Below are 16241 nucleotides of genomic sequence, written 5' to 3'. Positions count from 1 at the left end.
GCGGATTTCGCTGCAAATTTGCAGCGTGAAATCCGCTGTGAATATGGTACATGTGAAGGCACCCTAAAGGGAAACTGAGCGCTGAGAATAAAGGTAAGTCTGTTACCTTCCTCCTCTGTGCCATTCCCGTGCAGTTGGTACTTAAATCCTTATACGTCCGGTTTGAAGCACTGGGGACAGGGGTTACCGTCCCCAGAGCACTCATTCGGCCCGCTCAGTTGATTTTTATTAGGAAAGGAGAGACTGCAGTGCACCAGTACTCTGGGTACGTGGTCCCCCCCAGTGCTCCAAACCATCCAATTAGTCTAAGGCTCTAGCTACTAACTGCACAGGAACGGCACTGAGGATAAAGGTAACAGACTTACCTTCATCCTCAGAGCTCCATGCACAAAAGGAAATGTTAAATGTTACTGCAAAAAAGTTGTAATGGTAGGTACACTTTAACAGTGAAAGGGTATCCAGGTTAAGAAAAACATGGCCGCTTTCTTCCAAAAACAGGACAACTCAGTTTGGATGCAGATTTGCAACTCAACGCCACAGATTCTGAGGACAGGGGTGGAGCTGTGTTTTTTCTAATGAGTGAGTGATCATATAAAAATTAATCTAACCTGCTGATAGTTTCCCTTTAAGTCGTGTTTAATTGGATTTTCTTAGATCCAAGGGCCTTTTACACAAGTTGATTGTGCAAAAAAAATTGTTAAGCAGTTCGAATTTAAGCAATAATCTGGTATAAACGGGGCAATGATCACACGACAAACAAAAATTTTATAGTTTTTAAGCTGACCTTAAAGGGAACCTGTCACCCCCCGTGTCGGGGTGATAGGCTCCTGACCCCCCGTTAGAGCACCCTATACTCACCTAATCCCGCTTCTGGAGGTGGTCGGGTGACGGAGATCTCAGCCGCTGCAGCCTGGCGCGCGCGCTCCTCAGATGAGTCCAGCGCTCATAGAGAATGACAGGAGAGTCCAGCGCTCCGTCATTCTCTATGAGCGTTGGACTCATCTCTCAGCGCGCGCGCCGGGCTGCAGCGGCTGAGATCTCCGTCACCCGACCACCTCCAGAAGCGGGACCCGGCAGGATTAGGTAAGTATAGGGGGCTCTAACGGGGGGTCGGGAGCCTGTCACCCCGGCACGGGGGGTGACAGGTTCCATTTAAAATCATTGTTAATCGTTTTTAAGTATTTCAGTGTAAACACTCATGGTTCATAGTCTGAATATACGAATGCAATTACAATCATATTTACGATCATAATTACAATTGTATTAATGACTTTTCGTAGCGATTTACCTCCTCATCTAAATGCCTATCATTTAAAAGAAAAAAACAAAAACAAATGCTCGTTGTTTGCTAATCGAGCACTTAAGCGATTTATCTGTACGTGTAAAAGGACTCTAAGGGTACTATTACACGGAATAATAATCGGCCGAATCGGCTGATCGTTGATATAAGTTCAGACCTATAATCGTCGGGCGCCAACTGTGCACCGCTACGTGTAATAGCGGTGCGCGGCCGACGCTGACGATTAGCAAAGAAGAATACATACCTAATCCATGGTCCAGGGTTCCTCTTTCTCAGAGCTTCTTACCGGGTCCCGTGCACTCCGGCTTCTCATCGGCCTGTGTCAGCTGACAGGCCCCTCGGCCAATCACAGGCCGGAACCGCCGCAGCCAGTGATTGGCCGAGCGGCCTGTCAGCAGAGACAAGTCGCTGTGAAGCTGAAGTGCACGGACCCAGGGAGAAGTTAAGAAGAAGAGGAACTCTGGACCATGGATTAGGTATGTATACAGTTTAAACAAAGGCTGCAAGGACATCGGTAACGATGTCCCTGCAGCCCTTGTTTAACGATTATCGGCCCGTGTAATAGGCCAAGTAAATGAGCAACGATCTAGCAGATCGCTGCTCGTTTACAGGTATTATCGGGTCCCCATCGGCCCGTGTAACACCACCCTATGGCTTTCCTTATCTAGTATGTAGGAGCCAGTTCAGATATTTCTTATGCAGAGACATCTTCAGCTGAAATCATACAAGTGAACCTAGCACATTGGAAATCCAAAACAAAGTGCAATGCAATTCTTGCAAACCAGGTTTCTACAACCCATTCACATCTACTGGAAGTGCAGAAATCCTGTGATACTGTGAATGCATAAAAACATGAAAACATAAAAAGTAAAACCCACTGCACACTTTTCTTATAACTTGTCTGAATCTATTCTTAGAGGGAAGCATGGCAAGATGAGACACGTGTAATACAAGGCAAAAATTTATTTTGGTGTCATGTTGTCCTAATACAATGATTGACCTTGATGTAAACAGTGGAAAGCCGCAATGTCCATGTTGGATCCATTGGATCTATATAGAGGACTGGTTTGGAAAGTTGATTCGGCTGCTATGCTGGATGGACCGGCATTGTGATAGTCAAGACCTGAAACAAAAAACATCACACGTCACATTTTACTGCATCCTGATATCATATACAAAGCACCATTGTTATACACTAAATAGCTTTTAAAAGGGGTACTCCGGACAAATTACATAATTTAACACTGCTCTTACAAAGGAAAGTTATATAACATTGCCATTTACACTCATTAGGATAGCTGTAATGTTACCCGTTTTTCAAAGAATCAAAGTCCCACAGGAAGTTCTGTAGTTCAGGAAGAAGGAAACACATCACGTCTCAGTGCTGTTCCACAGGTGCCATATTGAGACGTGATGTATTTCCTCTCTGTCACAGGGAAACCCGCCCCTCAACACATCCTCTGCCCGCCCCACTCCTCCTCTGCCCCCCCAGTTTTACAATACATACTATATTATCTGTCGGGCTCCCTCCTCTGCATGATCTCAGTCTCCTGTGCTTCCCAGTCATTCTTGAGAAGATCGGCAGCTGCCTGCAGCATCAGATGTCACATATCTAATAGGAGGCATTTGGAACCCTTTCAATGCCAGATGCCTGCTAGGAGATCACTGGTGTCTGATGCTACAGGATTCTCCTCCAGAATGACTGAGAAGCAGAAGAGACCTCGGACACCAGATTCAGCTATAACACATAGTCCAGCAGCTGACAGCAAGCAGCAACATCTTTCTGGAGCTGAAAGGGTTTGTTTTAATGCTCCCTGGAAGATCCTGGCAGAGTTCAAGCTCCTTAAAGATGTTGCTGCTTGCTGTCAGCTGCTGGACTATGAGTTATAGCTGAATGTGGTGTCCGAGGTCTCATCTGCTTCTCAGTCATTCTGGAGGAGATCTGCAGCTGCTTGCTGTCAGCTGCTTGACTATGTGTTATAGCTGAATCTGGTGTCCGAGGTCCCTCTGCTTCTCAGTCATTCTGGAGGAGAATCCTGTAGTTTGCAGAGCTACTGTACAACCACCCGCACCATGCCATGCTGATACTTGATAATGGTGGTTCTGTTTATGCAAACTGGATTTCAACAGCTTGCATAAGCACAATCACCATCATCAAGTATCAGCATGGCATGATGGTGGAGGTGGTATGTGTGCAAGCTGGAGTTGCACAGCTTCCAGAACTACTACCACCATCATTGTCTCTTGGACAAGATGCTGGTAGATATTTTTTAAGCTGTGCAACCACAACCCTCAGCATCATGCCATATTAAAAGTAGACAATGGTGGCTGCAGTTTTTATTCACTGGACACCCATATAAGGGGGCTGGGTTGTCAGTATTTACCATTACTGCTTGTGTAGGGGACTAAAGCCCGTATTCCACGGGTCGTTGGAGGAGCAAACGAGCGCTGTAAGCGCTCGTTTGCTCCTCGTTTGCCGCTCGCTGCCGCCGCTATTCAACGCGGCGTCAGCGAGCGGGTGAGTGCGGGAGGGGGCGGCGGGGAGCTGCGGGGGGGCTAGATCGTCCGGGCAGCCCATAGGATACAGCAGCATCTGCTGCCGATGCTCCTATTCAACGGAGCGACGGCAGCAGATCGCTGCTATATCAGTCGCTTGTTTTTCAACATGTTGAAAAACAAGCGACTGCAACGATCAGCCGACATGAACGATGTCGGCTGATCGTTGCACTCTATTCCACGGAACGATTATCGTCCGTAGCGGTCGATATCGTCCGAAAACGAACGATAATCGTTCCGTGGAATAGGGCCTTAAGCTGTGCAGTGGGAGGGGAATAGATGGAGGGAGGCAGGGAATAGAGGAGCTAGGGATGAAGGGCGGGGTTGTGGGCATGTTTGTGGGTGGGAGGGGGAAGGTTTACAGAGGCAGCCCAGGGAAACAAGGCATTGTGGGGACTGTAGGAATATGCAGCACACAGGCACTGCTCCAAACAGGAAGCTGGAGATGTAATCAGCAGCAACAGAGAACAGTGCAGGGGGCAGCGAGAGCAGCCAGAGTGGGAAGAAATGTGACAGAGAGGAAGCCAGTAACCATCCCCCAGTGTGTGAGTAGTTTAGATTTTACAGGGGGTGCCTGGCCTGGAGTACTCCTTTAACTGACCGCTATCTTTCTGGACTGAGCCATATGCACGTTACGTTCAGACTGGCCTAGCGTGTACATTTATTTTAGTAGGAAGAGGTTACAAGCAATTACTGTGTCATCACAGACTTATTAGCTGGAGCTGACATGTCTCTAATGTTTATGGGCAGCATGAACATCCTAAATGCGGTCTTCACTTATGATGAAATCCTCTTTTTATCTACTATAAGGGCAAAAGCGGTAAAAAAAAAATTATTAAAATATTCTTGGATGTTTTTGACCATGAAACTGTAAAAGTGAGGTTCTTCCTTTACTTGTCCTCTGTGGGCTATAATCCTCGGCTGCTTGTGCAGTATTATCTCACCTTAGTGTCCTTGTTGAACTGAGCTCCGCTTTGCTCTTGGATAACATTATAAGGAATGAAGATGTCTAGATGATACAAATCAGGACGTCCAACTAAAACAATTCGGTCTTCCCCCAAATCTAGTACAAGAGATCTAGCAGAAGACTGGGAAGAGATAACCAAATAAGTATTATTGCTCATGTTACTAAACCTGACCTTCATATGCAGGCTAGGGCTTCACTGCAAATTAATATTTGCTTTAAAAGGGTTGTCTAGGATTAGTAAAAAACACAGCACCACCCCTGCCTTCAGGCTGCGTGGGGTATTACAATTCAGCTCCATTCACATTAATAGAAATGATTTGCAAAACTTAGTCGTGCTGTTTCTGGAAGAAAGTGGAAATGTTTTTCTAAAGCCGGATAACTTCTTTAACTGTTAAAGTGTACCTAGCATTACAACTGTTTTACAGTAACAGGATAGCAAACAGTGGCACAATCTATTACTTGACAGACTGTATTAGGGGTTGTAGCACTGCTTCCTTCAGGCAATGACAAAAGACTGCAGTAAAAGACAAGTAGCACAAGGATGGAGCTGACTTGTTAAGATAAGTCAATTAGAAATGTGTCATATATATATATATATATATATATATATATATATGTGCAATGAAGATATATGCACATAGGTTACATGATTAAACATTTGTAAGTTCTCACCACTTTAGGTAGGGAGATTTCAGCCACCAGAAAACTAGGGTGCCCTTCAGGGGGTTCTGCCACAATCGTGTAATCTGGTTTCACTGGCGAACTGAAAAATTAAAAAAGTAATTTTTATAAAACTAGTAAAAGTGAAAAAGCTAATGGATTCTAAATAATGTAACATACAGAGCAAACTGCACCACAGGACTAACCTTTCAACTTCTGAGATGAGGGGCTTGTTTACAGTGACCTGGGAGGGTCTGGAAAGCAGAAACAAAACGTATCATTGGTTGTATAGTCATTGCAATGGTTAAAGAAATCTCACTAGGACTTGTCTAGGAATAACCCCCCATAATCCTGAAAAAGACACCAGCAGTTTCCACACTGCAGACCAGTTACACAGCTCTGCCTTCCCATTCACTTCTTTCTCAATATCAGTGTAAAGATCAAATTTCCATTGATCAAAATGTGATGGCATATCCTAATGATAACCCCTTCAACTTTAATAATAATAATAATATTTATTTGTATAGCGCCAACAGATTCAACAGCGCTTTACCATGATGATTTCTTTCTAGAGAAGCAACCAACCTCCAAGAGATGCATCCTGCCATACACTGCAGCCCTTAGGGTATGTTCACACTGAATAAATCATGCAGAATCCCACCTGTCTCAGTGTGATATGTCACTTCTTTGAGCAGAGAGTGGCGGCGCACAAGCTCTCCCATGGACAGGCTATGGCACACTGAGACAGGCGGGATTCCGCCTGATTTACTCAGTGTGAACATACCCTTAAAGCGTAACTGTCATTTTTTTTTTTTATTGCAGAAATCAGTAGTATAAGCGATTTTAATAAACTCTGTAATAGGTTTTATCAGCCAAAAAAGCCTCCTTCTGTACTCAAGAAGCAATCTCCCAGCCTCCCCCCCCGACTTCTTATCTGTGCATTATCAGGCAAACACGTCTTCATTACAGAGAAGCCAGTGAAGACGGGTTCTGCTCTCTCCATTCTATCCTTATGGAGGGGGAGGGGCCGAGGGAGATGAGGGAGCAGGAAGAGGTGACATGAAGGTCAGCTGTTTGTAGACTCTCTGGGCACCTAAACTGCAGGATTCAGGGGTCAGAAAGGTCAGTGCTTATCTATGAACTTACTGAGAGAAGATTGCAGGGTGTTGTGCTGTGCAGGACTGCTCCGTGCTCAGTCACTCCTAACAGCCCCTCCCCTCTCCATAGCCACATAATGGAGACAGAAATCCTGCTTCTTCTGCAGTCAGGGGGGAGGCTGGGAGATTGCTGTTTCAGTACAGAAGGAAACTCTTTTGGTTTATAAAACCTATTACAGAGTTTCTTAAAATCGCTTGAACTGTTGATATTTAATGTTTTCAAAAAAATGACCCTGAAATGACAGTTATGCTTTAAAGGGAAATTAAGAATAACATGACACTTAAAAATGTTGTAGTCTGTGATGTGGCCAAAACCTACTTTGAGTCCATTTCCTGGATCATAGGTTTGGATTTTGTTCTGATATTCTGGTCAAATATGGAGCCCATGAACTTTCGATTTTTCAGCATTCTCCATTCTGAAAGAAAACAGTTTACTGCTAATGCTTTCCTACAGTACTTTGTTCTCCTTGTCACTTATAATAAACTTCTGACATGTGATAGGAGCATAGAAGTTTTGATGAGTGGGGGTCCAGTAGCTGACACCCGCCCCCCCCGGTCTCTAAAATTAACAGGAGGAAGTGCAAAGAGAACAGTGTATGGATTTACAGAAAGTCCAATGGATTTTGTATATGGCACTCAGATTTTTGAAGGAGAGACATGAAATGCTGAGCAGAGATAAACTGGCACAGGTTTAGGCTGGGTTCACACACAGTATATTTCAGGCAGTATTTGGTCCTCTTGTCAGATCCTCATGGCAACAAAAACCAGGAGTGGTTGAAAACACAGTAAAGCTATGTTCACACAATGTTGAAATTGAGTGGATGGCCGTCATATAACGTTAAATAACTGCCATTATTTCAATACAACGGCCGTTGTTTTAAAATAACAGCAAATATTTGCCATTAAATGACAGCCATCCACTTAATTACAACATTATGTGGACATAGCCTTTCTGTGTTTTTAATCCACTCCTGGTTTTGGTTGCTATGAGGACCTGACATGAGGACCAAATACTGTCTGAAATATACTGTGTGTGAACCCAGCCTTAAGGCGAGAGACTGCGGGGTTCTGACAGTGTTATGAAAGTGATCCTTTAATATGAGAATACACTCAAGAGGGTCAAGTAGAAAACTAGTAGTGCGTTACCTCTAGAGAGCTCCGTCTCGTACTTGTTCTCAAGTCCTTCCATTGCCACAGTAATAAAGAATTCCCTGAAAAGCTCATTATTCTAATAAAAATGAAAATAAATATATACTTTTTAAAAAAAAAGCACAGTAAAAAAATTATGTAAAAGAAAACATAAAAGTCAGAAACTTTTGGCAAGTAGTATTTCATTAAAAAGGTACTTTAAATGGGTTATCCAGGATTAGAAAAACATGGCCGCTTTCTTCCAGAAACAGCACAACTCTTGTCTCCAGTTTGGGTGTGGGTTTTGTAGCTCAGTTCCATTGAAGTGAATGGAGCTTTATTACAAAGCCACTCTCAAACTGGGAGACAGGAGTGGTTCTGTTTCTAGAAGAAAGACATTGGGGGGGATTTATCAAACTTGTGTAAATTAGAATTGTCTTAGTTGCCCCTAGCAACCAATCAGATTCCACTTTTCATTCCTCACAGATATGTGAGAAAAAAATGAAAGGTAGAATCTTAATTTTTGCATAAAGTACACTGCAAAACCAGAAAAAAATTAAATATGTGGTGAAATTTAAAATAAAATGCAATTTTTTTTATTAGGAAAGTTTTCGTGTTTACACCGTTCACCCTGGGGTAAAACTGACTGGTTATACATGTTCCTCAAGTCGGTATGATTACAATGATATATAACTTGTGTAACTTGTATTTTATCTGATGGCTTTTAAAAAATTTTAACCTTTTAAAAAAATAAATGTTCCTTAAAATTACTCTATTACCATCCTTATAGCGCATTTATCCTTTTGTCTATGGGCTTTTTGATCACTTTTTACTACAATTTCTCTGCATTTGATGCAATTTTTTATGCACTTACGCCGTTTACCAGGCGAGATCAGAAATGAAATAAATGAATAGTTCAGGCGATTACGCATGTGGCGATTATGCACGTGGCGATACCAAATACGTTTGTTTATTCACTTATGTTTATTTATAAAATGGGGAAAGGGGGGTGATTCAGACTTTTATTAGGGGAGGGGATTTATTAATAATTTTTTATTTTTTTAACACACTTACTAGAGGTCCCTCTTGGGTTAGGGTTATTCCCCCTGGGGTTAGGGTTATTCCCCCAGGGATTAGGGTTATTCCCCCTGGGGGACTTCTAGTATAACTGCTCTGATCTCTCATTGAGATCTATGCATTATACATATACTGCATAGATCAATGAGATAGGCGTTCTTTTTTTCTCGGCTGCCGCAGCCGAGAGCATTGGATTTCGGAGCCTTGCCCGCTAATAGCCCCAGTCCTGGGCTGCAGATAGCAACCAGAATCGTGGCAGGTTAGAGTGGGGTCGCTTTGCGGCCCGCCTCTGAACGCCCCTAGCATACATTTACGCCCTTTGTCCTTAAGGGGTTAAGATCCAGATATAGCATTTTATGGTTACCTTAATTTTCTCAAAGAACGTGCTATTGATCACAATGTCATAGGCCGTACAGCCGCTTCCATCTGTATGAAAAATGAATAAAGACTTTAGATACCTCCATGCCGTAAGTGGGCTACATTTTACAACACAAATCAGTACAGATATGATTGTCAATGCCGAAAGATTGTGTAGAATTCTACCAAAAAGAATTCAACACAACGATTTGATGAAAGGCTCTGTTCACATCAGCATCACTGTTTCTGCCTTAAACCATAATGTAGTGTTGGATCTATCAAACACTGCTGACCACCAAGGAACTCCACCACTGCAACACTTAGGGAGTAATGGTGGCTTTATATCAGTATGCAAAGAAAAGCCGTGAAGCCCCATTTAAGAGTCGCAAAGCACAGGACTAGCCAGATATCCCTCCGGGAAGGAGCCATCCAAGGGATGACTCCTGTAGGGAAACCACCAAAACCAGCATATTAAGTGGCCCTATAAGTCAATGTAATGACAAGGGAAAAAACAAAGGCCAGGTATCCATCCACATACAGCTGTTTTGGGGTGTTGCCCCTCATCAGAGTTGAGCAATATAACACTGAGGGAATCAGGTTTCCCGGCACTGCAATGTCTTGATTACACTACAGAAGTATAATACTTACTGTTATCAACCTCTACATGGGGCTCTCCGAGACTCATAGGCACTCGATATCCAGAGGGATCATCAGATTCCAGGATGCTGACTAACTCCTGCTCAGTCAGGTCCGGGGGTGCTGGGATCTGGTTTGATTTGCAGATGTTGATAAAAATTTTGGCATTTTTGGACGTGCGAGTTTTTATGCAGAAACCTAACTCAGTAATGAAAATAAAAAGGCATAAAAAATACAATATGTTTTGAAAACTATAGTACTACACAAAGGTCATTTATCAATGTAAATGTAAAATGCATAAACAACTGTTTGAAGGAAACCCACTGTCAATCACAGCAGAACGGGTGAAAGGCATCGGTCGCCAGTGCCAGGGAGGGGAGGGTGAAAGAAGTAACATGCTCTCACCTCCCCTGCTCCAGCGATTATGCCAGCATCCTGCAGCTACATTCCCCCGCTCCCGGCCACTTCTGTGTCTGAGAGGAGACCTGGGACATGACGCGTCATGCTCCACAGCCACTGGCCAGCTGACTGGCTGAGCGGGCCTGGCATTTCATGTCCCAGGTCCCCTTTCTTAACAGAAAGCAGCCAGGGACTCCAGCTGAGGCATGCCAGCATCAGCGATGGAGCAGGGGAGGTGAGAGCATGTTACTTCTTTTATCCATTAAGATGCCTTCACACACACCGGATCCGCAGTGGATTTCACGCTGCAGATTCTCAGGGAAATTTGATGCGGATCCAGTGTTAGTGCATCCCTATGAGAATACATACTCGCAGTGGGATTGACATCCTGCTGCAAGTATGTAAGTTAACCCCCCAGCGGCCGGAGCATACATTATCTCCTCCCTGCTCCGACTTGCTTTGGGGTTCCCGACATCTGCTCGTCCCGCTCAGCCAATCAGTGTGCTTTCCCCGCCACAACCACCGGTTGGCTGAGCGTGACGTCCTGCCGAGAACCCCGAAGCAAGCCGGAGCGGGGAGAAGGTGATGTATACTCTAGCTGTCGGGGGTTAACTTACATACTCGCAGCGGGATGTAAATCCCGCTGCGTGTATGTATTCTCATAGGGATGCATTGACACTGGATCCACAGCGGATTTTGCTGCGAATCAGCAGTGTGAAATCCGCTGCGGATCCGGTGTGTGTAAAGGGGTAAAGGGGTTAGTAAGTAAGCAGGCTTAGTAAAACACGCTTGCTTTTTTTTCTTACAAAAACAGCGCCTCGCCTGTCTTCTGTTCTGTTCAGTTCCATTGAACGGAATGAAGCTGAACTGTAATACCACACACAACCTGAGGACAGGGATGGCGCAGTTTTTACAAGAAAGTAGCTGTGTTTTTGTAACCACTTTAATTCAGCAATTCTCCACTGATAGGCTGGTAAGAGCTTGGATTGTGGAAGGAGGAAGATTAAAATGTACCCATGTTTACCCTACAGGCATTTGGCACCCTGGGTTTAAATCAAAAAACGCTCTTAGCGGAATTGCCTAATAGAAGGCCGTCCTTGGTACAGGATTCACCTGTTATATTAATCCTCCTGGGCCATAAATCTCGCCCAACCACCCTGAAGTTCACACAATGTAATCTACACAGGTAGTGGCCATGTCTCACCAGGCTGGGGTCTTATCTGGGTTGATTCTGGTAGGTCCGGCAATCTGCTCTGTATTTCTTGTTTGGCCTGCAATGAGGTGAGTAATAGGGATTAGTGAAGAACACAAACATTTCTGGCTTAAAGAATGGTAGAACCATAGGGGATGTAAAGATGGGCAGACATATTGGGAGAGATTTATCAAACATGGTGTAAAGTGAGACTGGCTCAGTTGCCCCTAGCAGCCAATCAGATTCCACATTTCATTCCTTACAGACTCTTTGGAAAATTAAAGGTGGAATCTGATTGGTTGCTAGGGGCGACTGAGCCAGTTTCACTTTACACCATGGTTGATAAATCTCCCCCATAATGCAAATGTTGGCAAACCTGGCTGTGTATACGAGTCCCTAGACTCTCTTCTGATATCAGAGGACAGAAGGATTAGGCATGCTGGATTTGATAAGGCCTGATCCTTCGCCTATAAGAGATAAACCTCTGCTAGAGGGATCTGGCAGAGATCTGTCGCCTTCCCCCTATTTAAAGGAGTTATGCAGCCATTTTATTTCTTTCAGATCAACTGGTTTCAGAAAGTTATACTGATTTGTAATTTACTTCCATTTTAAAATCGCCAGTATTGCAGTACGTATCAGCTGCCGTATGTCCTGCAGGTAGTGGTTAATTCTTTCTAGTCTGACACAGTGCTCTCTGCTGCCACCTGTGTCTGAGGCTGGAACTGTCCAGATCAGTAGCAAAGCCCCATAAAAAACCTATGTGAACCCAGCATGGTAAGTATGGCATCACCCATATGTCACCCAGATTCCCTAACTTCCTGAAAAGCGGATTCAGAAAACCGAATAACCCTTATGGGAACTGTAGTGTGACCTTACTGAATGTCCCCTACTACCCCAAACACAGAACAATAGCAGAACAGAATTCTAACATCCAGCACCTTCATCAGCATCTGCTCATACAGCGCCTCCTCCATGTCTGCGTTCAGCTCCGCAGAGAGCAGCGACTTGTCAGACGCCATCTTCTCAGGACAGAGAGCAGGAGCTCAGGGGGGTCTTCTCTCAGAGGACGGAGTCTGAAAGATAAAAACTCATGTTATCCTTTCCTGACAGCGCCACCTCCCCTCCAGACAGCTACAGAGCGTCACCCCCCTCCAGACAGCCAGAGAGCGTCACCCCCCACCAGACAGCTAGAGAGCGTCACCTCCCCACCAGACAGCTAGAGAGCGTCACCTCCCCACCAGACAGCTAGAGAGCACCCCCCCAGACAGCTAGAGAGCGCCCCCCCCAGACAGCTAGAGAGGCCCCCCCCCCCAGACAACTAGAGAGCGCCCCCCCCCCACACACCTAGAGAGGCCCCCCCCCCCCCAGACAACTAGAGAGCGCCCCCCCCCCAGACAGCTGGAGAGCGCCGGCCCCCTCAGACAGCTAGAGAGCGCCCCCCCCCAGACAGCTGGAGAGCACCCCCCCCAGACAGCTAGAGAGCACGCCCCCCCAGACAGCTAGAGAGCACGCCCCCCCAGACAGCTAGAGAGCGCCCCCCCAGACAGCTAAAGAGCGCCCCCTCCCCAAAACAGCGCCCCCCCCAGACAGCTAGGCTACGTTCACACAGAGCAAAAGGGGCGGATTACGCGAGGAAATATTTCCGCCTGAAATCAACTGACGCTGAATTCCGAGCAGAATATAAGCAGAATGTAAGCAGAATCCCTGCGTATTCCGCTAGGAAAGTGTTCAGCTTGTAATCAGCTCTTGACAAATTCAGCGCAGAATACTCGAGGAATCCGCGCTGAATCCGCATGCATTCAGCGAGTATTTGGCGAGGAAACTAGACTATACCAGAATATATACTAGAATCCTCCTCCCCCCCCTTTTATCCCCATTTCCGCTCTGATTCAGCGCGTAATTTCCGCTTGTATTACACTTGTATTCCGCGCTGAATCCGCGCTGAAACAGAAAATCAGAGCCCCATTGGTTTGTATAGGCTTCCGCTAGCGGAAGAATGAACATGTTCATTCTTCTGGTGGAAAGCGGATTAGTTCAGTGCGGAAATTCCACCGTGTGAACTGCAGAGCAGAATTTCCATTCAACACAATGGAAATTAGCTGTGCACCTATTTTAACGGCTGAAATTTCAGCGCAGAAATTCAGCTGCTTTTGCTCTGTGTGAACGAGCCCCTAGAGAGCGCCACCCCCCCCAGACAGCGCCCCCCCAGACAGCTAGAGAGCGCCCCCCCAGACAGCTAGAGAGCGCCACCCCCCCAGACAGCTAGAGAGCGCCCCCCCAGACAGCTAGAGAGCGCCCCCCACAGACAGCTAGAGAGCGCCCCCCACAGACAGCTAGAGAGCGCCCCCCACAGACAGCTAGAGAGCGCCCCCCCCCCTCAGACAGCTAGAGAGCGCCCCCCCCCTCAGACAGCTAGAGAGCGCCCCCCCCTCAGACAGCTAGAGAGCGCCCCCCCCCTCAGACAGCTAGAGAGCGCCCCCCCCCCAGACAGCTAGAGAGCGCTCCCCCCCCCAGACAGCTAGAGAGCGCTCCCCCCCCCAGACAGCTAGAGAGCGCCCCCCCCCAGACAGCTAGAGCGCCCCCCCCCAGACAGCTAGAGAGCGCCCCCCCCCACAGACAGCTATAGAGAGCGCCCCCCCCCCCCACAGACAGCTATAGAGAGCGCCCCCCCCCCCCCACAGACAGCTATAGAGAGCGCCCCCCCCCCCCCCAGACAGCTAGAGAGCGCCCCCTCCCCACACTGAACCTGCAGCCTATGGACAGCTATAACGTGCTCTCCTCTTTAGACACCTGAGAGCGCCATCCCCTCCCACAGTACAGTGTTCCCCACTTCCAGCACTGGGATCCCCTCACTCCTTACACACCGACCACTCACCTAGAAACCTACAGCATCTCACAGCTCAGCAACAGCAACAGCGCCTCACTGTCTGCGCATGCGTACACCTCCGGGCTAGCTTCTCACTTCCGCCTGACCTCTTTCCTGTAGCCCCGTCACTATTCCTGACACACAATTCTTACAGACTTCCAGGACGACACAACAAGTCGCACAATTAAACCAGAATGGCGCTTGTAACGTAGCCAAAGAGCGGTAAACAGCGGACAATACCGCGAGTACGATCTAACCATGTGACCTTCTTCCGACGGAAGTGGGGCAGCTAATGCACAGGGCTGGAGCTCCCCCTGGTGGTGGACAGCGCACTGACAGGCTGTCACTCAGTGCTGAAGTCATGGCCGCCTCTACAGGGACTGACAGACCGTCAGTCAGGGACATCTTCACCTCCATGCAGTACGGACCGGCTCCTGAGGCCGCCAATGTGGCGCAGGTGAGGAGGGAGTATGGAGACCCCATAGGATGCTGTATATGGATCATGTGGCAGGGGGAAGTCATGTGACCCATAAGGAAACTTTAGTGTCCATGTCTCATCTAGGTTATATATATATAATAGTCAAGAGGAACTGAAGCACACATGGATATATATATATATATATATATATATATATATATATATATATATATATATATATATCCATGAGGGTCACACTATGTGTCCAATATATATATATATTGAACACATAGTGTGACCCTCATGGATATATATATATATATATATATATATATATATATATATATATATATATATACACACATGTGTGCTTCAGTTCCTCTTCACTATTACACATGTCACCTTCTTCCTGGAGGCAGATAAGCAGGATAAAGCTGCCCATACCCTGTATGATTACCTCTATCTCCCCTGATGCCCATGCACACTCAGCTTGGATGAGCGTGCACTAGGATTATACCTGCAGAGTTGCTGTGGATATGTGCCATGCCATCCACACACCCAGCACTCCAATCCGCTCTTGTAAATTTACCCTGATCCCTTTTGTGGGAGGGCAAAATAGCCTATGACTTGGTTAGCAGGGTAGGCCTGGGAGACTAGAGACTAGTTATATAGTAAGCGCTAAGTGCCTGATCTCCATTCTGCACTACTACATCAAAGTCGCCGCAAATGCCATGGACGTGCCCTGAGAGAACTATAACCACCAGTGTTGTAACTGTGCTAATCCGTGTGGATCCATCTTTTCTTTTAAATCAACTGATTTCAGAAAGTTATATAGATTTGTAATTTACTTCTATTAAAAAAAATCTCAAATTATCCATTACCTGCATCTGAAGCCGGCCGGGGTCTGTGCCGTAATAGCTGCATCAGCCGAAAGCAATGGAGCCCAGATCTTATTGATCTATACAGTATAGCTATACTGCATAGATCTCAATGAGAGATCAGAGTGTATATACTAGAAGTCCCCCAGGGGGAATAACCCTAACCCCAGGGGGAATAACCCTAACCCCAGGAGGAGTAACCCCAACCCCAGGGGGGCTTCTAGTATGTGTAAAAAAATAAATAAATGTTTTATTATTAATTAGCTAAAGAAGAAAACGCAGGGCACTCACCATCTGTTGCAATTCAGACCATCTGATTTATTTCAAGGTGCAGGAGTAGCGGGGGAGACAGGAATGGGTCTTCCCCGCTACTCCTCCACCTTGAAATAAATCAGATGGTCTGATTTGCAACAGATGGTGAGTGCCCTGCGTTTTCTTCTTTAGCTATTTAGTATCTACGTGTGACTTCCAGCAGGAGCACCACCGGCATACGGTCCAGGTTACCCCAGGTGTGTCCGTTACAAGGGAGCCTAGGTAGTGGCATCTATCTCTGCATCTCTCTTTTATTATTAATACAAAGCCCCCCCCCCCCCTAATAAAAGTTTGAATCACCCCCCTTTTCCCATGTTATAAATAAATAAATAAATAAA

At 46.0% G+C, this 16241-nt stretch overlaps 2 protein-coding genes across 3 annotated transcripts in view; one reads left to right on the top strand and one right to left on the bottom strand.

The window, feature by feature from the left end:
• Positions 1-2245: 2245 nt before the first annotated feature.
• Positions 2246-14571, bottom strand: PIH1D1 (PIH1 domain containing 1). 2 transcript variants are annotated; one of them, XM_069948813.1, is made up of 11 exons: positions 14305-14569; positions 12368-12502; positions 11442-11508; positions 9851-10036; positions 9210-9271; positions 7787-7868; positions 6960-7056; positions 5690-5737; positions 5496-5586; positions 4801-4944; positions 2246-2423 (listed from the first exon to the last, which is right to left on the bottom strand). In XM_069948813.1, exons 2-11 carry the CDS (start codon positions 12446-12448, stop codon positions 2388-2390), a joined length of 894 nt encoding a protein of 297 aa, XP_069804914.1. In that variant the 5' UTR covers positions 12449-12502; positions 14305-14569; the 3' UTR covers positions 2246-2387. The 2 variants fall into 2 exon arrangements, with proteins under 2 accessions (XP_069804914.1, XP_069804915.1); XM_069948814.1 differs by lacking the exon at positions 4801-4944 and having other exon boundaries at positions 14305-14571.
• ALDH16A1 (aldehyde dehydrogenase 16 family member A1) overlaps positions 14218-16241 on the top strand; it is a 46486-nt gene continuing 44462 nt past the window's right edge. The window contains exon 1 of the mRNA XM_069948811.1: positions 14218-14752. Within this exon, the coding sequence (XP_069804912.1) occupies positions 14588-14752 (165 nt within the window). The 5' untranslated portion in view covers positions 14218-14587. The remainder of the gene's footprint in view (positions 14753-16241) is intronic.

Source organism: Dendropsophus ebraccatus, chromosome 12 (genome assembly GCF_027789765.1).
Source record: "Dendropsophus ebraccatus isolate aDenEbr1 chromosome 12, aDenEbr1.pat, whole genome shotgun sequence".
Taxonomy (NCBI): Eukaryota; Metazoa; Chordata; class Amphibia; order Anura; family Hylidae; genus Dendropsophus; species Dendropsophus ebraccatus.
Note: the sequence above shows the minus strand (reverse complement) of the source record. Positions and strands in the feature narration are given on the sequence as shown.

What these genes read in the sequence shown, in the direction of transcription:
- PIH1D1 (XM_069948813.1), bottom strand. Translation starts at nt 12,448, where the DNA reads ATGGCGTCTGACAAGTCGCTGCTCTCTGCGGAGCTGAACGCAGACATG. An exon ending in CCAGATAAGACCCCAGCCTG is followed by an intron (nt 10,037 to 11,441) that starts GTGAGACATGGC and finishes TTACTGAGTTAG; the next exon opens with GTTTCTGCATAAAAACTCGC. An exon ending in AGTTCAACAAGGACACTAAG is followed by an intron (nt 2,424 to 4,800) that starts GTGAGATAATAC and finishes TTTTTGTTTCAG; the next exon opens with GTCTTGACTATCACAATGCC.